At 40.0% G+C, this 26801-nt stretch overlaps 1 protein-coding gene across 1 annotated transcript; it reads left to right on the top strand.

Moving 5' to 3' along the window:
• The first annotated feature begins 1533 nt into the window (after window positions 1-1533).
• LOC130254296 (cytosolic phospholipase A2 epsilon-like) lies at window positions 1534-25637 on the top strand. The gene is made up of 20 exons (XM_056493680.1): window positions 1534-1560; window positions 3369-3441; window positions 10910-11046; window positions 11346-11477; window positions 11817-11857; window positions 12676-12718; window positions 13302-13365; window positions 14704-14864; window positions 15049-15141; window positions 15782-15819; window positions 16483-16639; window positions 17094-17230; window positions 17712-17934; window positions 19144-19258; window positions 19949-20086; window positions 20921-21028; window positions 22114-22305; window positions 22762-22928; window positions 24315-24498; window positions 25325-25637. Exons 1-20 carry the CDS (start codon window positions 1534-1536, stop codon window positions 25561-25563), a joined length of 2469 nt encoding a protein of 822 aa, XP_056349655.1. The 3' UTR covers window positions 25564-25637.
• Window positions 25638-26801: the final 1164 nt, after the last annotated feature.

Below are 26801 nucleotides of genomic sequence, written 5' to 3'. Positions count from 1 at the left end.
TCTTTGTGTTCTGCTGGCTGACATGAAACATGCCTTTCCCTCTCTGAGATTCCTACTACTCTCAAACTCTTCAGGTTCCCCACTGTTTCAATATTGTCTTTTTGAAATAGAGCACCAATAATGATTGATTTGTGTATATATATATATTATTTTTAATTTCAAGATCACTGAAAAAAACATGCAGGCTTGTAACTGAGCTTTTGCCATCTCTCTAGGAATATTTTCCTTTTGGGTTACTTTCCTTTGACTGCTGCTTTATGTGACCTGTTAGTTAGCCATCCTTAATGTGTTCAAAATTTGTCTGGGTGACATTTGTTGGATCTAGTTCTTAGGATTGAATGTCTTAAACTGCCAAATATTTTAGAAAATTATTTTTATATCATGCCATTGAAGTCACCCTTATCAATTGGTTCTCAATTGGTTCTCAATTCATTACAAAGTGAAATGAGATTAATTTGAAATGGATTGATCTGTTAATTTTTATAATAATAACAAGGATGATTTTAAAAATACAAAACCAAACCCTAAACCCCTAAACTCCTTTTTTTTTTTTTTTTTTTTACTACTTGTATACTAATTTCGTGTACTCCCTCAATGAGGCAGGGACTATGTCAGTAGTGCCCTGTGCAGTGAAGTCTTATAAATGTGAAGACAAAGAATTCGTGAGAACATGAGGAGTAATTAAAATTGATTTCAACATTTATCTCACTCTTCCAAATAGATCCTCTTTGATGTCATTCACTGAAACATCTTAATTCAGATGCACAAAGTAACAAAATTTTTGAGAAAGTGAGTAAGCTTTTAAAGTTTTCTTCACAAGGGAAACTCTCTTATGGGTTTAACAGGTGACTTGGGAATTGTTTTGTGCAATATTTGTCATTGCAATATCTGCTCGGCTGAAACACAATTAACTGCCTGGATAGAGCAAAATGGAAGGTGAGATGGGATGACAAAATTTCTTTCAGATGTGTCTTTAAGCAAAGAATACAGAATCTCTAAAAGCAATGAAAGCTATAAAAAGGCTTTCATTGCACACTGGTATGTTTGGATGCCCTTGGCCAAAGAAGTCCTGGGAAGCCAGATGGTCCCTGGATGCTGCCAGTCAGCTCCCCACAAGGGACTGCAGTTTGACAGCTCACCTGTGGCCTCAAAAAGTGATGAGGATGCTTAAAAGTGTAAGACATTTGTTCAATTCATATAACCTTGGAGGGAAGGTCCCTTTTCATCTCCATTTCCCTCTAACTACCAGTGCAGGGTTCATCTTCCTGCAGTGCCAGAACCAGGTGTGCTGGTGCAGGTGTGCAGGTGTGCAGCTCAGCTGCCGGGCAGAGAGGAGGAAGAGGAGGAGGAGGAGGAGGAGGAGGAGGAGCTGGGGATTGCCCAAAGTGGTGGTGGCAGGGTGAGGCTGCGCTGAGTCAGGCTCTCACACACCTGCCTGGGGCTCCTGGTGCTTAAAGCACAGGGAGCTGCGGGCCGGAGCCTCCTTCGGACACATCCACCCTCCACACCTGGCTCACAGGGGAAAAGACCACCATGGGGCTGTTCTACAGCAAGAGCCAGGTAAGGAAGGGCAAGAGGAGGCTCTGCAATGAGCTGAGCACTGGGGACAGAGGGGACCTGCTCTAGGAGGGGATGCTTCACCTCTTTTATCTTCAGCTCTGAGAATTATCCTGAGCACCGAGGCTGAGAGCAAAGCAAAGTTTCTTTCTGAGTGGGTTTTGTGACTGCTTTGTGTTTTGCCTTTCAAACACAATGATGTAGTAATTTTCTATCTTGAAAATTCTCAATAAATAAAAAAAAGATACCTTTTTGCTTCTACCCAAAAAGCAACACACTGAGGAAAAATAAGGAGTTATCACTAATGTCAATGAATGCATAGGGAAAGTAAGGAAACTAACATTATGTGAGATGTTAAATATAACTCCCTTAAAAGTGGTGGCAGATTTGGGGCTAAGAGAATGAATGGTAATGTATTGTTATATACTGATCTATGTATTTGTTGCAGTGCTACTCCCTGCTCTGTAGGTAGTGTGCATGAACTGTCTCTTATATATGTGTGTAGCACCACTACTCAGTTTTGCTCTTTCCTCTTGATTTTTGGTGTGATTTTGTTGGAGGTTTTTTGCGTTTTTTTCTGTTGTTGGTGGGATTTTTGGTGGGGATTCATTGTTGTTAGTGGGGTTTTGTTTGGTTGGTTGGCTGGTTTGGGATTTTTTGTAATTTAGAGCATTAAGTGTGCAATTTTTCCTCCTTTTATTAATTAAGAAGGACAACTGTCTAGAGGCAAAAAAGTACCTCAACTTCAGCCCCAACATATTAAGTACCACATTTGAATCAAAGCTGTTTCCTCACAGGTTTGTTAAATGTCTTTTGGTAACTACTTCTAGGTTTAGGTGGTTTCCCAAAATCATAAAAAGGCTAGGGTTGGAAGGAACCTCAAAAATCATCTAGCTCCAACCCCAGGGGCAGGGATATTATCCCAGGTTGCTCAAAGGCCCCATCCAACCAGGCTTTGAACACTTCCAGGGATGGGGCATCCACAGCTCCTCTGGGCAATGTGTTCCAGCGCCTCGTCACCCTCTGAGTAAAGAATGTCTTTCTAATATCTGATTTAAATCTCTTCTTTTTTAATTTAAAACCATTCCCTCTCATCCTATAACTAGCTGTGTAAAAAGTTGCTCTCTCTCTCTCTCTCTTGTTTATAAGCCCCCTTTATGTACTGGAAAGCTGCACATATTTCCTTTGATACATTCCTGAGAGTTTTGCTTAAAGCTGAATTATTCACAGAGAAGTAATTATAGAGTTGTGCCTTTCACTCACTGCTCCTGAGAAGTTTGGGAAAGGTCTCTGGAAGGCCCTTTCCAGATCCTCATCTTTTAAAAGCCAGCACTGCTCTATATCAGACACAACAATGTAATTATGTAGCTATAAATCAACTGATGAGCAGCATCATTACACCACGATATCGTTACTAATTCCTGCCCTGCTAGATTGTTTGCTGTTTGTTGTGAAATATAATGGATATATATATATGACATCCTGTGAATTTTCTCAGACCAAGATGTGTGTCAGCTGTATTAATAACACAGCAGGGTTCTTTATCACACCTTTCTATGAGATTGGGTCAGATACCTCAAGCTGAAGGTTACCACAAGTGTCCTCAGAATGGAAAATGGAGACGTCAGAGGTGAGGTCTGTGGTCACAACTGGCTACAAACCTTCTGGGGAGAAGTCAATGCACAGGAGGAACCTCAGTTTAGGAATGTTTTTGTTGGTTGGAACTGAAACAGTTAATTCTATTCTGTCTCTGTACTTCTGTTCTTCCTTTCTGCATTCTCATGCCATGCATTTTGTGTGCTGTTCAACAGACAGAACCGTCTCCATGCAACTTGCTCACTGTAAAAATCATACAGATGAAAAATGCCAGGAAAGCAGACTTGTGTGAGTATCTTTGCTGTACCCCTGGAGCATCCTCATGCTTGTAAAGCTACTCTGAATATATCCAGTGTCACAAACACTGCAGACCATATTTAAAAGGAGAGAGAGAGAAGATGTGTGATCATGGTATGCTGAAGATGAGGTAACACAATTAGAAGACATTTTTTTTCCTTCTATCTTTGTCAATATAACACTGAAGTCTAGCCACCAGCTGTAATACAGAGCATGTTTGCACAGATTGCATAAAATATTTCACATCTGAATCTGCAAATAAATGTTATTCTATTCACAGGAAATACTGCAATAAGAACTTTCTTTCCATGGTTCCTTCTTACAGTAATGTCCACCCTGTGTAACCCTGGGCCTATCAAATAATATTTGATGTGAGCTCAGGACTGCACACTTGACACCTCTTATGGGTTATCAAATTTCCTTCAGCAATAGGCTTGGCTCACAGTTAGCTTTTTCTATTCTTAAATACTTTTACAAACTGACCAGGAATTATGGTTATGCAAATATTATTAATGGTCCATAAATATCTGAACTGCAAAACATTAGAAAAAATGGCTTGAATGACAACCACCTCCTCCTATCTGAGTCTTGTCTTGCATCTGTTCATTTATACACATAGAAAGGTCTGAATGCAGAAAGTTTCTATATGAGCAGGATCAAGCTAAAGTTGTTCACTTAAAAAGATCCAGGACGAGATATTTTTGTGCCTTTCCAACATTATCTGCTCCAAGTTCTGCAATAGTTTGTCTAGAGACCAAAGGTATGGGAAGAAGAGTTTCTCACTCTGATTTTTAGTGAAGAGCAGTAAGATGCTTTGTTGTTGATGAATGTATGGGGAAGAAAAATCCATATGAATCTTCTCACTGAACTATTTCTACAGCATGGAAAGCATATTTGATGCTCAGTTATAGTCTGGAGATAAATCCCTTCCTACAGCTAAAACTTATTTGAATGTACAAACATGCACACTGCACTGAAAAAAGAAGTGTGAAAAAATTGCAGCCCTTAGATAACTCCCTAGATAATGATGTTCTGTTAAAACATCTGCATGACAATGAGCTTACCAAACTTCCTCTTGACCCTTTTCTCATCTAGATCAATGCTTTTCATTTTCATCTTTAAGCTGTTTTTTTTTCTGAATGGGGTTTATTATGGGGTTTTGATGCTGACCTATTCAATACAAGAAAGTTTCTACGGCATGGGACAGGTAGTGAAATGCTCAGTCTCTTCTGCTTCCCAGTCCAAGCCATGTCCCACCAGTCCATAGAGCTTCCTAAAGGAGCAGTTTGTGTGACATAGATGATTTTGGAGAGGAAAAACTTTGCACAAAAAGCCCAGGACAAACACTTGCAAAATGTGAATGCTTTACTTATTGTACACATTCATCATGTAGGAAAAGAAAATCATACTAGTCAGGGAGCACTGCCTTGCTTATATTTAAATGTTGAATCTAGTTTTGACTGACAGCTGCTTATTTCTAGTAACATTTAATTTTACTGAGTGTGAAATGTGTCAACCGTATTTATTGAAAGATTTGCTGTTTGAGGATATATTTTTCTATGCAGCCAGACTTAATAGAAGTCACAGAATTCAATGACAGGCTCTTTATCCTATAAAATAAGCCTATATTTAAAAAGTTTAAATGAATTAATTTAACCTCTGCTTAACTTCTCTGAAAGTGTAAAAGCTAGTGCAAATTTAATGTTCATAATTTTATAGGACTTCCACTGAGAAGCAGCAAAATGGGAGTTTTTAGATAAAAAAATGCAAACAAAATTTTGCTGGTTTGTGTAAAACCAGGGGAGTATAGAGTTGATTCAGTCATCTTTACACTTCCCTAGAGATCAGCTTGACACAGGCCTACAAACTCAGAGGCACATGTCCTCCATCACCAGCAAAGCTGACTACTGTATAGGACCATTTTCTTAGCACTGATTTTTTTTCTCATTCTTCCTTTTCTCAGCCATATTTTTGATACATTTCCTTTCTTGCAAACTTTTATAGATAGAACAAATTACCAAGTGTACCTATTTTTCATTCACTGTACCAGTCTCTGACATTTTAGATTGGCTTCTTCTATCTCTTGCCAATTGTGCCTAACCTTGCACTAGGTTTCTGTAGAGTTTTCAGATCACTTTGTTTAATGCTCATCTGGTAATGAGCTTAAAAGGTCTCCCAACCTGGTGCTGCAGGTTAACTTTATTATTGGTCTATCTGCTCTGTTTTCCAGGTAACAGAGGTGGGAAAATTAATCCATAACAAGAGAATCTCAAAACCTCACTAACATCTCTTATGGAATGAATAGTAAAAGACCCTTAATAGGAGTTCAGTGCACAAGAGAGAATTTTTATCTAAGACAATTTAAAGAGTTTAATTCTGCTTTTGGAACTCTGAATCTTTTTAATGCACCCTTCCCACTGATCCCTCAGTGTGTAATTTATAACACTGATTTCCACTTGTGTACTAATGCATATCTGATATCACTGATAACACATGTGAATTTAGTGCCTTGTTTGTGTTGTTCACATTCCCCTTTCTCACTGGGCACACCCACAAGCACATCGGGCTCATTGGGCCCCTTGATATTCCTGGACCTGGGACTGCTTGCCAGTTCCCAGATTTGGGTGTGTCCTCCACAAGCATCCTGATTCCCTAATGGAGTAAGACTTGGATGTGCATCAATCCAACCCACCCTCAAAAACACTGCTTTGCCTGCTGAGATTTCTCAAATTTCAAGATCAACTGCTCACCTTAGACAACGTATGCCAAAGTTTATGCAGGTTGCAGGCAGAGTGTAGCAAGTTCATAAAAGAAAAAAAGAAATGCAGCTAAAGTAGGCTCAGGAAGCCTCTGTATCTTAAAGACAGAGCACTGAATGATGTTTTCCCTCTTATACTTTCCTTAGACACCCACCCATAAATGTGGTGCGTGATTTCCATCCTTGATAGGACCAAAGGTTTCCCCCACCCAAAAAAAAAAAAGATGCTGCAGAGAAATTAAATCTTTAAGTGGAATTTACAAATGGAAAAGCAAGGAAACAGAGTGTTAAGGGTTAAACAATGTGAAAGTAGGCTACTGCATGGGGATATTAAGTTCAGCAATTTTAAGTCATCATTATCTGCTTTCTGAAAATGCCCAAGACTCCTCAGTGGACACTGAATGTGGGCTCTTGGCTCAATGGATCTTGGCCAGTATAGAGTTAAAAATATTATTCATGGTAAGAATATTTTCTTAGTAAGAAAATTGTATTGTTTAAAGCTTTTACAGATTTTTTTTTAATTTAAACTATGCTTTTTAATTTTGGAAACTTCAAGTTTTCGACTTTTTTTCTGTAAGACAAATTTGGGTACTATATTTTATAAAATGATTAAGTATGTTTTATATTTCAGCAAAACTTTTTTTTTTTTTTTTTTTTTTTTACAGAATTGCAGTATCAATTCTGCCACATAAGAGATCAATTCATGTGAAAGTCCCTTGAGATCCAGAAAAAAAATATAGTCATTGAAATACATTATTATTTGAGGAACTGTGTCCCACCATGATACCTATTGCAGGAACATGCAGACTTCCTCTGGTGTTCTGTTCTTGCACTGTTGTTATTGTTTCATTGTTATTTATTACTTGCTTCATCATTTAAGCAGTTGCAACTACACACCAGCAGCCTATTGTTCTAGGTGCTGCATGAAATAAGATTATAAAATCAGAGGATGTGGACTGCTAAAGGCAAACAAGGAAGGTTGTTTAGCAACATCTCAACAAAGGAGTGCTTTAAGGAGGGATGTAAATGAGATTATATAAATACAGTTTTAGGAATACTTGTAGGATGCTCCACCCAGAGTGAAGGGCAGGGTGGGAGAAAGTGTGAAAGCTTTTTCTTGAAGTTTACCTATTAGAAGATGAATACTGAATGCTCCCTGGGGACAGGAACTGGTCTTGGGCAGAATGAATTCTGATAGTCTGCCTATAAATCGCCTTCTGGAAGGCCACAGAAGTAGCCTACATTCTTATTTAAAAAATAGTATTAAAAGCTTCATGACACCAATTTTCTAATATTTTGCCCTCTAAAGACAGTGAAACTGACTTGTCCCCTGCCCTCAGCCAGAAACCTACTCAGCTATGAAGTGGGAGAAAAAGAAGGAAAGTGCTTCTCTGAACTGGTGTTGATAGCTTATATTTTGTGACTTGGCTGAAACTAAGTGCAGGGAGACCAGGTCAAGGAGATGCTCTGGGCAAACAGTGTTTGAGACCACATTCTTGGTTCAGGTTCTTTCAGCACAACAAGAAAAACTGTACCAGAAGTGTAATGAAAAAGTCTACCTCAGAGAGGAGCTAAAGGTGCTCCATGAGGAGAAGGATGTTTGAGGCTTCTGCCCAGGTTACAGGTGGGCTGAAGCTTGCAGCTGTTAACATCAAAAAAGGAAATGGAATTAAAATTCAAACATTTAGTTGAGCCCTGTTTGAGCTGTCTATGAGGCAGGTGAGATTTCAGCTCGAGCCAGGTGAGTGGGTGTCCTGCTGTTTGGGATGCAGCATGGGGCTGTGGCTATGATGTTTTTTCAGCATGGGTCATGTTGTTGTAATGCTTCCTAAGGGTAAAGCACAATTAAGATCCAGTCCTGCCTGCTATTATCCTGGAAGATAATTAGACACTGAGTATAATAACTGGACAAGGAGGCTGTGCTGTCATAAATACCTGCTGCCACACCTGCTTTGGGCCGGATATTGCCCCACAGGAATGCCATGGCTGCCATCCCAAGCATGTTTGACAGCTGTCAGCTGTCATGGTGGAGGGCAGGGACCTGACAGGTCACTGGTGTGATGCTGTGCTCTGTGTATTTTGTGAGAGCCTGCTGCTGGAGTTGGGTGTTGGTTAGGCTTATGCACCAGGGGGATGGGGTTTGCTGCGGCTGGCAGTGGGAGCCTTGTATGGGCACATGCAAAGGCAGAGGGATACTGCAGTGACATCCACCAGGCAGGGCACAGAGTAGGCTGTGGAGTGCCATTTCTCACACTCACCTGCTTATGCCTGCAGGTGGTCAGGCAGAACACCAGCTTGAGGTGTCAGAGATGTGTAAAAAAAGGTTCCTGGGTGCTGTAAATACCTCCCTCTTAACACCTGCAAAATAATTTACAGACAAGGGGTAATCAGGTTTCAGAGGACACTTCTGAAGTGCAAAGGGCATCAGAAAACACATTTTGCAGATGGGAAGAGGAATCACACTTGTTTTAGTGGCTGTCAGAATTCTCCAAGAGAAAGTCAGAGATATAAATGAGATATCAGAGCTCTGGTGTCTGACACATAGTTATTTCTTAAAGATGCATGATACAGTGCAGTGGCAGACAATGACCACTTACAAAACATAATTGATGTAGTTTCAAAATAATACTGTGTTCTATGCAACAGATGAAGTCAGAGCATGTATTACTAATTGGGGAATGTCAATGAAATAAACTTTGGTTTAGTATGGTAACTCTGGTAACCCATAGACTTACCCATTTGGAACCTTCTGATCCTTCTAGTGGTGACAAGAAATCTGTGCTAAGATCAGACTGGGCTTCCCAAGAGCCAAAAAGGATTTTTATAGGGATATTTCCTGTATGCATACAGAACTTTGGAGCTATTAGAATTGTTAGAAGCTTAGCTGATTTCTATGTGTTTTAATTTTTTTTTTAATAATATATCTTAATATATATGAGAGCTACTTTAATAATCAAAGCTACTCCTCTTTCATTCAGAGTTACTCAGAAAAGAGGACTTAAGCCTCAAAGAAGTTGGGGGAGGTGGGGCATGGAAAAAGGCTGATTTTGTTAATTCTTGAGTTACACATGGGGAGTCAATAGTGGGCCAAGGCAATTATTTTGTGCTTCCCAAAGTCAAGTCTACCAGTAAAACTGTGTGACAAGACTTGGGCCTATTCAGATGCTGTTCAGATGAAGGTGTGTCTGCTCTGTGATGGCAGTACATGTCATTAGAGAAAGAGGAAATACAATTCTACTAATGGGATTGGCATTTATGGCAATGCTTCCCATGCTATCTTTGGCACTTGTGTAGGTGGTCATCCCTAACTAAGAGATCATATTCTGTAGGGTGACCATCCCTGGCTTTTGAGTGTGGGTCCACAAGATTGGTAATCTAGTGATTCATACTTGGTTTTTTATGTCCTAGTCATGATGACAAATGTATTTGCCAGTAGATTATTCTGAAGGAAAGAATCATGTCCATGTCACCATGGGCATTTATTCCGAATGAAAGTGCTTGTTGATGATGCAAGCCCTGCAGACTGCTGCTAACCCCTTCTTCCTACTAAAAGCTCCTATGATGAAGTTCAGGTGGGAAGCTACACTTCACAACTGGCCACTTCAGCTGAGAAAGGAAAATAAAACCACTGAAATTTCCCTCCCTACATCTGGAAACATTAGAACTAATAGGTGAACTTTCTGACCTGAACACGCCTCGAATGGAAACAGCAGAGCTATGCAATGTTGTGCAAAGAAGCAATGTCAGCTACCTCTGTGCTGGGATGCACAGACAAGCTTCCACCTGCACATGAAATGTTGCAAACACCTTTGCCACTCTGGCTGAGGCACAGAGATGCAGGTGAAAACAGTAACATTAAGCAATACTTTTTAAATACAGTTTTATGAGTGAAAATTCTGCCCCAGTACAGCTGCTTCTCAAAGCAAATGTTATCCATCAAATTGTTCAACATTTCAATGTTTTTCTTATAATCTTCTTCACAGAAGATTAAATTCAATAATTTAATCTCTACAGGTGAATAAACTTCTTTTCTTGAACTTTTTTCATTATAATTTCTTGAAAAACTCTGTTGTTGAGTGTTTCCTATTTAAACTTTCCTGAGGGAAGACAGCAAACTGAAATCAGATGTTTGGTAGAAGATGTGCCTTCCGTGACAGAAATTTGGCTTCACGGGAATCTTAAATGCAACAAGCTCTTGCCTCCTCCACATGGACAGCCAGAGGTCCTAAGGAAAGAAATGATGCTCAGAAAGTAGACAAGACAGAACTTAGAGCCAGAGCTACTCTAGGCACATAAAGGCATGTTCATGCTTACGTGGGGAAGCCCAGTGTGTAGGAGCTGGGCTCTGTCCATGGGCAGCCTCTGTCACAGCTGCTAATGTCCACGGGGGCCAGCCCTGTGAAGTCACTGTGTGTGTGCCCTATGTGTATGGATGGCACTTCAGCAACACAACTGTGCATTTTGAATGTTCATTTTTTTCTCCTAGGACCTGAAAAAAGTGGTTCTCAAGAAGAGCACCTTGACAGGCTTTCACAATAGTAAAGCAAGATGGTTGTCTAGCAGCAGCTTTATAGGATCTTAACTAGTGCCAGACAGAATTCTGTGTATTGCTTTGTGTACAGAGCTTAAAAATGCCCACCTTACAGGGGACTAGATTGTTTCATTGGTCCATTGCTTTCCTGCTTTCCCTGTCTTCCACAGTAAGCCAGTCTGATTGCTATGTGAGCCTGAGCCTGCCAACAGCTTCAGTGCAGCATTTCCGCACCAAGACTGTCCAGAACAGCAAGAACCCGACATGGAACGAGACCTTCCACTTCACAATTCAGAGCCAGGTTAAGGTAAGAATGCAGACACCTCCAGCAGCTATTCTTCCCAGATATCAAGCATACCATATAGTCCTTCAACTCTTTCAAGTCTTTCTGAGATCCTTGTGAAGTATTCACACTCTCTTATTGTGCTTATTTAGATTTTGATGGTTTGATAAGCTGTATCTGCCTGCATAGTCAATAGAGTACACAAAAAGCAACTGCAGTATTTCTAATTTTTCATTATTTTCCAAGGTTCTTAAACTAAAATGAAATACCTGTAGCATGTTATATTTCTTAAAACATTCATATTTATTTATTTTTTTCCCCAGAACGTTCTGGAGCTTAAAGTTTGTGATGAGGACAAAGTAACTGAAGATGACCATCTCCTCACAGTTTTCTTTGATGTCTCCAAAATCCAGCTGGGAGAAAACATTCAGCTAAGTTTCCAGCTGAATCCACAGGTATGGATAAAATTAAAGGACAATGCAAAGAGGGTGTGGTCAGGAGAGAATATGCTTGTGTGGAGAGCATGCCAAGAGGGAGCAGGGGGCAGCAGCCACCAAGTGGCCCTGCAGTACCCTGCATTCCACTTGGAGTCTGCTAAATTAATGGATAAGATGCTAGAGTATATGATACTGGAAAAATGACAGATACAACATGAAGGAAATTAGGTCTGGGGCATGTGCAGCAACAAAAGATGGACACTGGTTTATAGAGACCCTGAAGGGCACAGATTTCTGTAGGATATCTCTCTTCACAGGTGACCAAGCTGCAGTGACTGCCTTAATTTTCTTTTGCAGGGGAAAGAGGAGCTGGAGGTTGAATTCACAATGGAGAGCAGGTGAGTAAGATGAAATAGCTGCAGGTGTAAGATGGAAACACAAGGTTACTGCTACAGATCAGTTCACACTTGCAGCCCCCTAACACTGCCAACATCTGAATAAATGAGAAGGTAACTTTGTGTAGACTGTTTAATGTAGAAGGAATGCATGATGGTGCATGGTATGCATGCATCTACACTGGGCATCCAGACACAGAGAGAAGCAAGCACAGGTGCTGTACATGGATAGAGATAGCTCTGATGGCAGCTGCTCACCAAGCTGAAACACACATTCTACACCGGAGGAAGTTTTAAGTTTCCCCTCTTGTTCCTTATTGTGGTAATAAGAAATTTTTTTTCTGTCTTTCTTTGCTGACTGTACAGTTAATGGAGAGAATAAGCACGTAGATCAGTCCTAGTGCTGCTGATTTTTAAGGCACATGGTAATTTTCCTCCTTTTTTTAATGGCATGTTGGATGAATTCAGCAGCTTTTTAGCTCTGATTCCAGGTTTGAACTCAACAATTTTGAGCAATAGTGGGATTATACCATCACTGTGTAAACTGTCTTCAGAGTGTCAGAAAATGATCCTGTCTGATACAATGAGCAACTCCTCTGTTTGGTGGATGTCCACAAATTTAAAGTTCAGGTTCTAGCCTGGGAGAGGCAAACTGGATTGAATATGCACGTAGAATTTCTGATTCTGTTTATCTGTGCTGCCTGTTTACAGATGGACTTTTAAGATAAAGATAATGAAACAATGCTCAGAGAAAAGTCAGAAAAAGAGAAAAATAAGAATGTTCTGGTTTTGAATTGACTGTTTTCCATTTTGTCTTTCAGTCCAGATCCTCCTGAAAACATTGTTACTAATGGAGTTCTAGTGGTAATTTTTATTTTATAATCCTTTTCACTGCTGTATAGGAATGCTTGTTGCAAAGCTGGTGTTAAAGGTACCAGGCCATTGTGGTGGCATGGAGACATTGACCAAGACCAACACACACAGCCTAAAGCTGGTGCTGGCATTGGCTTTCCCAAGTGATCCCAGCTAGTGACTTGTGCTGGGAGAGGTTAAAGCCATGAAGACTGTGAGCTGCTGCCAGCGCTCGCCTCTGCCTAAACTGAGCTGGGCTCAGGGCTATGACATCCCTCCCCCTGCCCAGGGAGAGCTGGGCACCCTGTTTGGAGAGCCTTCTCCTGTGGCTGCTCCTGCCCCAGGCCCTCGCAGGGCTGCTCCTGCAGGCAGAGCAAGCAGATCCCTTTCTTTCCTCATCCCAATGCATTCTGTTATTTCCCATGGGGAAGTCCAATCCCATCTCCCTAGACCTGGCAGTGGGGTTAGAGGCTGGCACCACCTCTCCCCTGAGGTGTGTGTCCCAAGACCCTGCGGACAGTGTCCAGTGGGCTGGATGAAGTTGAGCCCTGCTGACAGTGAATGCCTTTGTCCTTGCCCCCCTTGTCTCTTACAGTCCCGTGAGGTTTCCTGTTTGGACGTGCAGGTGAACGATGGGAGGCTGAGGAAGGACACTATGGGTGAGCCTTTGCTGACTTATGGAGCAAATCAGGCTGTCACTTAATGGCAGAAGCACTTGGCGTTTTACACTTGAGAATGCTGGTTTTAAAATTACTTAGGATGCAAGACAAAATCTCACTGATTCCAGTGGCATGTGGAGGTGGTCATAGTTGATCAAAAATATAGAGATTATTCCTGAATGTGGTGAGATAAGCACATGGTCCAATTTCCCCAAAAATATTTTCCTCTGCAGTGACATCTTGCCAGATACCTAAAATTTTCCAAAGCAGTTGTGCAAGGAATTGAGGTTTTTTTGGGCCCTAGACTGAAGGTAACTCCTGTTGTTTATGGATTCTGGGAAAAAATGGGCAGAATGAGAATTGGGCCTCTTTTACCATCTAACTTCATAGAATTACTTTAGGTATACAATGTAAGACATGTCACTGGGTGAAACACAAGACACAGTATATTAATGAAGACCTTTGCTGCACACTTAAAGCAGTGTATCACTGCCATGTCAAGCCCATACTTGTGGAACTGTGTGCCTCCTACGCAATTTTTAAACTATCTAGCTCTTACATCTCATAACGACCCCAATCCAGCACACTGCTTAAGCACCTGGATGATCCAGTTGAGCTCAGAGAAAAAATTTGCTAGATGTGACTGAAAATGTTTAAATGAGGTAATTCTTTAGGCTGACAATATACTTTGGAGTGTGTAGCTTTACAGAACATATTTCACCTTGAACCTTGTGGGTCAATATCTTTCTACATAAAGACCAGTTTTAATTACTTCAACAGACATATCTGATGCTTTTTGCATGAAATGAAAAAAACACCAGACATTATTTTGTAAATGCTAGAAATATTTCAGAAGAAATATTAAAAGTGGAAGGAAAGAGAAACATGATAGAGGGACTGAGATTTAACTGATACCAAAGAGAACTGTGGTCTGATGCAAAAAACCCAACATTTTCAAAGTATCTCAGCAATAAGATAGTATGGAATACTCAAATATTATTCTGGTGTAACAATAAGGTATTTTTTGCATTTCAGACTTTCAGAAAAGAGTGTCCCCCCAGACTATTATTGGCTATGAATCATTGCCTAATGAACAGAGCCATAGTCTCTGCTATCACATATGTATCCAAGTGCAGTGATGCTATAGCAACAGCCACTATATGTCACATTCTGTACACCATCTCTAAAACTGAAACCCTCAGATAAGCCAGCCTATTTATTCTCCCTATAATTTGGGTACCAAAACAACGTTGTTACTTTAGGAAAACCTACACTACATTACTGTGCAAACGAATTATCCCCGTTTTTTGAAGAGCTTAATCTGCCCCCTTTGCTCAGAGAGGAAGTTTGCACTGACTGTGGACGGGTCGTACGAGGGAACGCGGACGCACACGCTGAGCTCCTGCCTGTGCCCGACGTCCCCGGCCAGGTTCCACTACATCAAGTACAACCAGTCGGCGCTCACCGTGGCTCTGCCGCGGCGCCGGCGGCTCAGCAGGGTGAGCGAGCACCACTGACACAGAGCTCTTTCACTGGGGCTCTGAGACCTGAGTGTGTGTGCTGGGAATTGGCTAGTGCATGTCTGTGAGACTGGAAACTCCTTCTACCTTTATTTCTTTTTTTCTTTTCTTTTTTTGTAGAATAGCTAACTTTTTTGTTTGTTTGTTTTATCCTTTTCCCCAGTCTATATCAAGTCAAAATGAAAGGGATATGAATGAATCTGTGACTCTGCCTCTGAACTCGCTCCCCATCCAAGAGAAAATAGCAATTGGAGAGGTGAGAACAAGTCTTTCTTAACAGAAAACAGCCCAACAGGTCTTCAGTTTGGTGGATGATTAGTCTTAGAGCTCAGTGATTCAGTTCCTGTTGGACACAAAACATGCTACGGTGTAAGGTGTGAATGACAGTCACTCTGCAACTATGCAATAATTTTTCTTTTGTTCTGCACATGGATCCAGGCATGCCCTGTGAAACTCTGTTCTGAGTTTAAACTAACTTCCTCAGGACACATCGAATATGTACGTTCAGCAACATAGTATGCTTGTTAACAGTAATGGCTATGACAATTAGGTGGTATATTTGCAAAGGGAATGCCTGAAGTAGAAGATAAAATAGAGATCTTCCATATATGTATGGTTCAGATGTCCAGCTTTCAACAACCTCCCCAGATAATAAATGTTAAATAATAAGAAGCTGAGGGGCCCTGAACCCACCTAGCTTGGGTGAATGGCTTACTTTTATTCAACCCAGACTGTGCTGGAACTTGTGAAGGTCTCTCACTGTCCAGACATTGCTGGCCAGATTCTCCAGCCTTGCTGCTGAATTCAAATAGTGAAACTCAGACCCTAGATGGAGTGGGGGAGAAAGGTGCAGGATGACCTGAGCATGCTTACACTGTTTGTATTGCGATTTTCAGGACAGGACAATTGACTTGTACACAAAGGCAAATGAATGGTAAGTGAGTCTCCAGCAAGACCTGATTTTGTAACTGGGAGACATCTGCTCCTACAAAAAGCTCATTTGAAATCATTTGATGCAGGCTCAGATGGGAGCAGATGTGTGAGTTCGTTATGGTGTGAATTGTAGACTTTTATTTGTGAGGTTCTCCTTTCCAAGTGATGGAAGATTAAATCATTGATCCCCTGTCCTCCAAATTTCCAAGCTGCCAGTGCATCTCAGCAATAGGTCTTGATTTGTGTGCACTATTATATGAGAGAGCAGCTCCACAAAGAAATCACATTTCTGAATGATACAAACAAAATAACTTCAAGGCATGGCAGCTTGCTTCTCTGATCTCACAGCTGCAGTGCCCCTTGACAGAGGTTATCTAGTTACAGGATGCATGGCAGCAATGCTGAAACTTGAAAAATTATTATATGAGCAAATAAAACCAGAAGTCTATAGTAGATACCATAAGGGACAGTGCATCATGATTTGCTCTGCCTTACTATTTGCATTCTCATTTTCAGCTGCAGCCATTAGCAGAGGGCTGTCTGTGGTGTTGCTTCCCATTTAGTACATTATACTGTCCACAAACTGCCCTGTAAACACACACAAGCACAGCTGGAGTTGTCCACAGTGACTAATAATATAACAATACCTGTGCCCTGGTCTCAGGACTCAGGGTCTGTGTTTCAGACCAAGAAACCTTGATGCCCGCCTGGGGTTTGACCTCTGCACAGATGAACAGAATTTCCTGCAAAACCGAAAGAAGGTAGTTGCTGCTGCGCTAAAGGATGTTCTTCATCTGGAGGAAGATCTGCAAGAGCATGAGGTAACCAATGAAGGGCACTTTTGGGGGATTTTTCTCTCTCCTTTCCCTCAAGTCAGGAGATGAGGGATGATTTTTTTACCTCCATCTGGATAAGGAGTGAGGATTTTTAACATCAGCTCATCCTCCAGGGCACTTTGCCACCAATGTGATCTCAGCTGAAGAGTTCAACTGTCTGTTTAAATAAGCAAAATGTATGTTTCCACTCAGCTTACAGATGAATTATTTGAAGGCATTTCAAACCAATAGTTTGGTCTGTGTTTCTTAAAAATCCTCTCTGAAGTGCCAAGACCTAATATATTCCACAGGGATGTACAGTACAGAAAAATGTTGCTCTATCTCTTAATTTTAGTGTCAAAATACTGCTTTTGCATTTCTGTAATCTTTTGACATTATTTGTGCCTTAATGCCACTCTTTCATCTATGCTTTCTGCTCTTTTTTTTTTATATCAAACAGGTGCCTATAGTGGCTGTGACCACAGCAGGGTGTGGCATTAGAGCACTCACTGCCATGTATGGCAGCATTTTGGGTCTCCAAAAGTTGCGTGTTCTGGATTGTGTTTCATACATCAGTGGTTCGTCTGGCACAACATGGTGAGGAGTCATTTTGATACTGTTGTTTGGATCTTGATGTTTTAAGAAAAACCTATGTTCTGTCTTGGTTCCAGAAAGGATAAAGGTGATCAATTGAGTTATTGCTTCCATCTTTGGGTTAGGAGTGCCAAGGTCACCTATGAAAGGATTATTGTGCATCATGACCTATCCTTAAATAAAAGAGGAGACTTTATTGGAAGTGTAAACATCCTTAATCCTATGAAAAATGATCCTTTATTGTTATTTACTGTTTGACAGAAACAGCATTGACAGCTGGTGTAGCTGCTTGTGTTGCATCTTAGATTAAGTGATTTTTGATTGGTTGCCTTTAGACTTGCATTTCTGCACAAAGTAAGCTCAAAGAGAAGAGTAACTAAAAGATTAATCGATTTGCATACAAAACCCTATAAAGTGTACTCTCTGAGTTTCAAAAGCATCTTGTTCATTTCTCCCTACATTCCATCATGTTTCCTGTCTGCAGGACAATGACAAAGCTGTATGAAGATGCTGATTGGTCACGAAAGGATCTTGGGGAAGTAATTATTGAAGCACGCAAGCAAGCAGCCAAGTGCAAGATGGGGGCTTTTTGCTTGAAAAGTCTGAGGAATTATTACAGAGAGCTGAGCCAAAGGACCCAAGCAGGACATAAAACATCTTTTATTGATCTGTGGGGGCTCATGATCGAAGCCATGTTGAATGATGGGGTAATGTCTACACATCTTCCTACTCACAAAGTTATTGACTTAATATTTACAACCATTGCAAGAAACTAGAGTCCTAGGAAGAGACACCCAGTCACTAACACTGTACTTGGTGCAAAGAAAGAACACCACTTATTTGCATTAATAACTTGGAGAGACAGTGTATGTCTGCATTGGAGCTGAAGTGTGATTGAATGTAGCAGAAATGCTCAGACTAGCTCTAAAGTAAGCAGAATGTTGATTAACACTACAGCTGTGCTAGAAATTTGTAAGGTTCTTAGGTGTTTTTTATAGCCCTATGCTTCTATCTCTCCACTACTGCAATATTTGCACAAGCTGCACTCTTAACTTGAATGTACCGCAGATGTACTCATTATGTCCAGCATTTTGTGACTTAGTGATAAGAAAGTACATAGATCCAGAGCTGGTGAGATAAATTAACTACAGTGGGTGCCTTTCAGCTATCTCAGGCTCTTCAATTTCTAATTTATTGTAATGACACAAGCAAAAACTTTCCAAACTTTCTCCAGACTGATGACAGCTGGAGAAAAAAAGCTATTTTATTTCAAAATTCTGTAAACATGGTTTACTTTTTGTCTAGATGAAATAGATAGAATTAAATAATCTCATTTCATATCACATTTTACACAGTGTTTCCAGCCTCAGTGCTACATAGCAAAATTTGCTAGAATTTAATTTGACTGAAGAATACTCAAGACCTCCATTTCCTGTATAAGTTGTTAGTATGGGACATCTTAAAGACTTTTCCTCTGTGGATGTTAACATTCAATATAGTATATAAAAAAAAAGAAATCTTGATTAGAAGGGTCACTCACATGCTGCCTTGAAGAACTCCTGTCATTAACAGATGAAGTATATGATGACATCTGAATTACCTGGATATGCTGTATATTCTAACTTACATTTAACCATACAAAGCTAGAACAGAATGTGAAGTGATTCACTGTTGTCATTGTATACTGAAAGCTGAGCATGGCTGGTTATGTTAACAGAAATTGCTCCTTCTTTCTTACCCACTGTTATTCAAGCACGTGGAAGTGAATTTAGGAGCAAATTCAGGAAATTGATGTCTTAGAGTTTATAAGCTGATGTTTCTAAAGAACTGATTATAATATAACTCTTTGGGGTTTGTTTTTTTTTTTTTGTTTTGTTTTTTTGTTTTTTGTTTTTTGTTTTTTTTTTCAAATCCAGAAAAGCCACCACAGACTTTCTGATCAACGTCAGGCAGTGAACCAAGGTCAGAACCCACTGCCCATCTACCTTGCCCTTAATGTCAAGGACAAAGTTGCCACCAAAGACTTCAGAGGTAATGTTTCAGTTGTGAAAAGAGCTATATTTTCACCCCGAGAGATACACTGTGGGGATACAGTAAATAATGATGAGTTGTTTTAAATTCTCACTCCAAGCCCAGAAAAGCAGTGTTCAGAAATGTAAAGAGTAACTGGACAGGATCATGATAAACATCAAGAGTTAGCTATTTTGTAAGATCACTTGGCCTTGTGTATTTTCAGGTATTACCTTCAGACTAATAACACAACATAATTCTCTGACAAAGTCTCAGAAATTATATTAATTATTCAAGAAAGTGATTCACTAGAGCTTTAAGTTTGCTTAAGATATATTCTGGTCCATGACAGGAGTTGGAACAATATGATCTTTAAAGTCCCTTCCAATCCAAACCATTCTATTACTCTGTTTTACATAGCTGCCTAAAGGCAACAGAAGTCAGTGTGGGTTCTAGTCCACCTTCCATGAGAAAACTTTGTACTCACTAGATACAGAGAAGAAGAATTTAAATTTTCCCCAGCCCTGACACAATCCTTTCACAAACCTGTGGACAGTGTTATAGATGGTTCAGCAGTGGCTGTTGGCAGGGTTTGCTCAGGACATGTACTAAGCCAGTTTTCTTCTAAGAGACAATGTCTGAGGCTTATTCCAAGCCTGGCAACTGGACTATTTTCTACAGTGGAGCTAACCTTGGTGCATGTGTTGGCAGAGTGGGTGGAGTTCACGCCATACGAGGTGGGGTTCCTGAAATATGGCGCCTTCATTCGTGCGGAGGATTTTGGCAGCGAGTTCTTCATGGGTCGCTTGATGAAGAAACTCCCTGAGTCACGAATCTGCTTCATGCAAGGTAACCCACCAACCTGGGGGACTGAACAGGATTTTAATAGAAGCATTAATGATTCAGGAATTCACCCCCAGAAGCCTGTTGTTAGCATGAGAAGAGGTGCTGGGTCAGTCAGCTGAAAGGCTCCCCAGGGAAGTGGTCACAGCACCAAGCCTGCCCGAGCTCAGAAAGAATCTTGACAATGTTTTCAGGCATAGAATTCTTGGGGTTGTCCTGGCAGGACCAGGAGTTGGGCTTGATGATCCTTTGATGATCCCATCCAACTACTGTGATTCTGTTTACTGAGACTCATCCAACTGCTGGCAAAGGTGGTTTTATCATTTGGTCGAAGATAAAAATAAACTAAAATGGCAAAGAATTTGTCATGTACATTTGTGAGTGCTTTTGAGGCACCATCATTTCCTATAGCTTGCAAAAATTTTTCGAAGTTGGAAATCTATGATACTCTCTGGAAGCCAAAAAACCCCATTGAAAATAAATCAGTGGAGTGAGAAAGAGGAGAATCAGAGAAGAAGATGGCTGAAAATATTTCTTTATCATAGGAAAAAGGAAATGAAAATAGGAACATGAAAACTGAATTTTCAAAGAAAAGTTCAAGGTAAAAGACGGTGAGAGGGAAAAGACTTGGATTTTTTTTCTGAAATAAGTTTACCTAAATAAGTTTTCCTAAATAGGTTTGTCTTTGGAGTCTACCACTGAAACAGATGTCTGAACTTATGCAAAAATTGGATAGAAATAAGAAAAACTTAGAGAAGAACTGGGGAAGGAGCAGGAGGCAGTTTTAAAAAAACTTATGTTTACATCTGCATTGCTTATTATACCTCTCCCACTTTCTAGGAATGTGGAGTAGTATTTTCTCCAAAAATCTCTTGGATGCCTGGCACGCAGCTGATAATTCAGAAGACTTCTGGCACAGATGGACCCAAGACAAAGTGACTGAAATAGGTAAACCAAAATACCTTTCTCCAGACCCCTCTGATAGGGTAACTGCACTCACATTTCCCTCTCATCCTGTTTCTTTCAGTCTCTGGGTATATACCAGAAAAATGAAGTTATTTGATTTTACTGAATAGCCAGTGTTTTGCTTAAATAGTGAGACTGTGAAAAGAAGGAAAGGCCTCATCAGACAGGTCTTGTTATAAAGAAGATAGGGATGGACGCAGAAGGTGGTCCCTGACGTGTTGTCTTTAAAAGGCTGGGAAAGACATACCTGTGTCAAAGCCTCATGTTGTGTTTGTTAGCCAGAAAGAAGCTTGATTGTTTCTGTTTCAGTCTCCTTTCCCTGCACAGCACATCCCTCCCACAGAAATCTGACTAAATTGAAAGACTTAGTAGCCATCAAACAAGGTCAATGTGGTGGAGCTCTTACACTAGCTGAGAGAAGCAGCTCTGTACTGAAAGACCATTCCTTGGAAAAACTCATGAGCATCTTCATGACATAATTCAAGCAAAGCCAGTGAACAGACTTGGGTCACATTTCTGTGGACTATGTTTTCATAAAAAAATCCCCTAAATCTTACGTTTGAGTTTATATAAATAATTTGTAAGCTTTGTTGAATTTAGGTGTCCACAATTGAACCAAATAGAACAATATAGCTTTTTAAAAGTAAAAATATTTAGTTTGAAAGTAAAATGCTAGAATTTTTCAATGCTTTTCAAAATAAGCTTTAAATTTAATATTTAACCTATATGGAATCTAAAAGCAGTAATCCCTTAAAATATATTAATAAAATTAGTTCCTCTGTTTCTTGTTTGTCTGGAAAGGTGAATTACTTCAGTGTGTACCAAAATCAACCTGTTTTATGAGAAAATGTTCTTTTAGTCATGTATAACCAACCAGAGTTTAGGAAACACAAGTTTATACTTTTGTTACAAAATTAACTGGAACTCACAGCAGATCATAGGGAAAATAATGCAAAGTTGGGCTGTGAACACACGATTACAGAAGACCCTTTCTCCTCTTTGTGTCTTGCCTCTTCTTAATTATGGTTGTAATTCAGTTTCATGCCATTTATGCTGTGTATCTCCAGAGGAACAACCAGACCTGCCTGAGAAGCCGTATGAGATGGCTACGTGTGTTTTCACTCCTACGAGCGGCCTCTCCACGACGCTCCGGGACATCCTGACGGACCGCCCTGCCGTCTCCAAGTACCACAACTTCCTAAGGGGCTTCCAGATGCACAATGAGTACATTCAGCATGAACATTTCACAAAATGGAAAGGTGTGCATGGCTCTGCTGCTTATGTGTCTCATTGGGGCAGGCACAGGGGTTGGGAATTAGCGAGAGATGTTTGCGTGTCCTGAAGAGAACTGAGTGGGTTTTGTGGCTACTTGTTAGTGCCCACTGGGAGGAGGGAGAAGGAAGGAACTCCTCACACCTTTCAATTTCAGTAACACAAATGTTCAATTATTTAGTTGTTGGGTACTCAAAGTCCTCACAGGAATAAAAATTGCTGGGGTGAGGCTCTGCATATAAGGCAACATCTGTGTAGGTTTTGGTGCATTCATGGGTTTAGAAAGACAGCACAAAGTGAGTGGAGAGGCTGAAGGAGCTTTAGGATTGCTGCACGTTACCTACCCTTCCTGGATGGAAGAGAAACTCACCTTCTCTTTGCCTTCTAACTTGACAGATGTCTTTCTGCAGTTTGCTAATAGCTCTGAATCTTCCACTCTTTAGACACTTTGCTAGACTCCTCTCCCAATGACCTGAGAGGCAACTCGGAACACCTGGAGCTGGTGGATGCAGCCTTTTTCTTTGAAACCAGTTACCCACCCCTTATGAGACCAGAGAGGAAAGTGGATGTCATCATACATTTAAATTACACAGGTGGATCACAGACATTGGTGAGAAGTCTCAAAATTGATTTTCTTTCAAACAGCTTTTGCTTTGCTTTCCACTACTTTCAAACAGGTGTCTGTGAAATAGGAACTTAGTGGAATTAGTAACATGCTGTTTTCAAATCTTAGAATGGAAATTTCTAGAGAGGAAAATGTGTATTTTTCTCAAACTACTTTTGAAAAATCCCTAAGTTCTTCACCAGTGAAATAAAAACAGGCAAAATGAAGTTAAGAAAGTCTAATTGCAATGTTTATTATAGTTTTATATATAATATTTAATAGCACAAATATAGTTGGGGAACTTCTGTGATTCAAGTGCTGAATTTAATCTGAATTTTGCTTATAAATGTACAAATTTTGTTTCCCACAAAATGATTTTCTAGCAAGAATAGCCTAGTGAGTAATGGGTTTCTTAATCTTTATTTTTATCTCTTTTAATAAATACACTTTTTCTTCCTAAATAGTGGACTTGAAGCGAGGTATCAAATGCATTTACTGTTCTTGCAGAAATCTAATTTGGTTAAAAAAGTTGTATACATTTTGAAAGCAGTATTTACCACATAGACAGTTTCAAACTTCAAAATATAGAACAGACTTGTGATTGTGAACCTGCCCCTGAGGGACAATCCAAAAAATGCAAAGTTCATTGGTTAAGGTTCTGTCAGTTTTTCAAGTGGAAGACACTTCAATGGTGCAATTACAATGAGAAATACTTGTTTTTGTACTGCAGTGGAAATGATAGTATCTTCAACTATGTATCTTTCTTGTATTCAAGATTCAAAAAGAGGTGGTACCTTTTTGTTAGCTAATTTAGCAAAGCTGGTTATCAATCACAAATGGGCTTTCTGATGAATATTTTCAGTGCAATATTTTGAGGTCTTAGAATATTTGAAAATCTCATGTTATTTCTAAAATTCAGCTATAGATATGGGTAGGTTGGTCTTAAAACCCTGCTAAAGTTTACTGAGGTCAACTCACAAGTTATATGCTATATAAACAGATAATGGGACTGGGAATCTTACTGTCTTAGACTGCAAATTTAGTTTTGTTTAGACCCAGATTTTTTCTGACTTAGTTCTCCTTTAATTAATGGTCTATAACGTTGTTTGAATTTATCTGTTCTGTTTCTACGTGATATTCTCCTTCTAGAGACATACCTTAGTACAGGTTTAAGCTCTCTTTGCCATCTTGATATTAGGTGTTTTCCTGGAAGACTATTTCTAATGGCTCCTTGGGCAGCTGAAAAGCAGTCCTTGGGGCTGCAGGTGTCCACATTATTTATGGCTGGCTCTCTCTCAGTCTGTTTTGTGCAACTTTGCATGAACTGCTGGGTTTGGCAGCAGTCTGATCTTTGCTATCTTTTCTGTTCCTTGTGCTGCTGCTGTTGACCAGCCCCTGGAGCAGGCTTGCAAATATTTCGCAGAGCAGGGAATTCCATTTCCCTGCATTGGACTGAAGGATGATGAGAAGAACCTGAAAGAGTGCTACATGTTCGATGGTGCAGACACCCCAGGAGCTCCTCTGCTGCTTTATTTTCCATTAGTGAATGACACTTTTCAAACATACGTAGCACCTGGTAAGTTAACAGTACCCAAGTAACTTCATTGACTCAAGGAACATTCCTACTCCCTGGGTGTTTTCCCCTCAACTCAATACAACTCCCCTTTGTCTGTTTGTTCATACTAGTGAATAGATTGCAAAATGGGATGATTCAAACTGTTTGCAAAATCTGGTGAAGTCTTGTGCATAATTTTACTTGTGTCTTGGTGCAATTCAGGGAATAGAAGAATTCTGTTCCTCTATTAGAGGAATGGAAACTAATATCTTCTTGTAATTTCCAGTTTACTTTAGGGTATAGAACAAAGCATATATTTCAAATTATATGTTTTATGATACTCAGATCTAGGTGAGAATCACAGTATAGAATGATTCTGAGGTGGGCCACTGTGCCTTCTATTTAGGCATTTAATATGCTGGTTGAAAATGCTGGAATATCAAAGCAATAGTACACAAAGTGTCTTTCTGGATTAGTATTTGAGACGGAGACTTTGCTTTTAAGATGGTTTCCAAGCCAACTAATATTCTGCATCCTCCTGTCCTGTGTATCTCTATTCCTTTTTATTTGTGTTTTACCAAAGAACCTGCCTGGTAAGTCTTGAGCAGGGGGTGACCACACAAAATGATATGCCATGAGCTGGCCAGAAGATGGTGCTGACTGCAAGGGAAATTACATTTAATGACACTTGTTTTATTTCAACAGGCTTTGTTCAGAAGTAGATTTCTCCGAGATCATGGCACTGCACTTACCTTTATAGTATGATCTCTCCAAGTTATTATTGACCTATCAAAATATGGTATTTCTGTGGGACTATACAAACACATTTCTTTTTTTCCCTTGACAGGCATGACACGTAGTGCTGCTGAAATGGAACAGGGCAAGGTTGATATCTCTAGTTTCTCCTCTCCATACTCAACCAGGGAGGTCTCACTGAAAGTAGAAGATTTCAACAAGCTTCTGAAGCTGGCTAATTACAACATAATGAACAACGAGAACATGATTCTTCAGGCCTTGCGCACGGCTGTGGCACGGAAGAAACAAGCCCTGAGCCAGCCAGCATCACAGGCACAGCCCTCTGAATGAACAGCACTTTCCTGTCCTTACTAAGCATTTACCAGCATACATGTGATAAATAATTCACCATTCTTGACAGGGGCCATGTATTTCCAAGTAACCTTCTCAATCTTCTCCAGAATTGTGGTATTAAACTCAGGAGTTTCTGCTGTTAATACTGTCTCACTGTGGTCTTCAAAAGATGTGTGTGATAGGGAAATAGCATTAGCTCTCTTTGTCTGCAATCTCTTATGATCTTGGTGGCTAGTTGCTAATAATTTTTCATATGCAAAATATTTTGGTATTTCATTGGGACTATTGTTAGCAAAACCATAAAGCCCTCTTCAGACACCGAAGGTGGTGACTATGCAGTATCAATTTAAAATATTTTACTTAGTTTTAAAAACCTGAATTAAATGGCCTTCTATCTTTAAAGAGTTTTGTTTCCCAGGTGCTTCTTCTTGGAAATAAATATTTTATGAAGGATGTTTAATTTTTCAAACTTGTGTTGGACAACAGAGATATGGATCAGTGGCTGTTTAGGTCCTATCAATTAAATCAAACTTAAACATTTATTTTGAAGGACCACTGCTATCTCCTCTCACAACCGTGTCCTGTCTGAGATCACACATATGTCCTGCAGTTATCTCCCTGAAGTGCAGTTTTGCTTTAGCATCATCTGGAACTTGTTCAGTATAGTGTATTGAACTACTACAAAAACAGAGAGCATGTGAAGGGGATTGCAGGATGTATGGTAATTGAACACTGGAGACATGCAGTAAGATACCAATTTTCTGCTCAGTGCATCACAATGTATCCCATACTCAAACACACTTAAGGCTAAGAAAAGTCCAGCAGAGAGAGATGTGGAGCTTCTGTTTCTGGTGTGAATTCTTCCTTAGAGGTGAGTAACTGAGAGAGAAGAGAGGTATTGTTTTCCAGATCTGGAGCTGGTTAAGAAGTTGGTTTTTACTGGTTTTACGTAGTAATCCCACAGAAGCATTGTGAAAGAAAGACAGATGCTGGCATCTAGGAGTTGGTCAAGGGTCAGCTAAGAGGAGCCTTACAGGAGTCCTTCAGAGCCTGGCCTAAAACGTAGGCAAGATCTGTAGAAAAGTATCTTCTTTCCACAAATTTTCCAACAAGGTAGATTGACAATTTCTGCCTCATATTCTAAAATCCTGCTCACAGTTTTATCTGAGTAGCCACTCATGATCTCAAATAAAGGTACCTGAATTATCAAAATGGGTATGATGACTGATGCCTTA

Source organism: Oenanthe melanoleuca, chromosome 5 (assembly GCF_029582105.1).
Source record: "Oenanthe melanoleuca isolate GR-GAL-2019-014 chromosome 5, OMel1.0, whole genome shotgun sequence".
Classification (NCBI taxonomy): domain Eukaryota; kingdom Metazoa; phylum Chordata; class Aves; order Passeriformes; family Muscicapidae; genus Oenanthe; species Oenanthe melanoleuca.
This window is presented reverse-complemented; position numbering and strand designations above follow the sequence as displayed.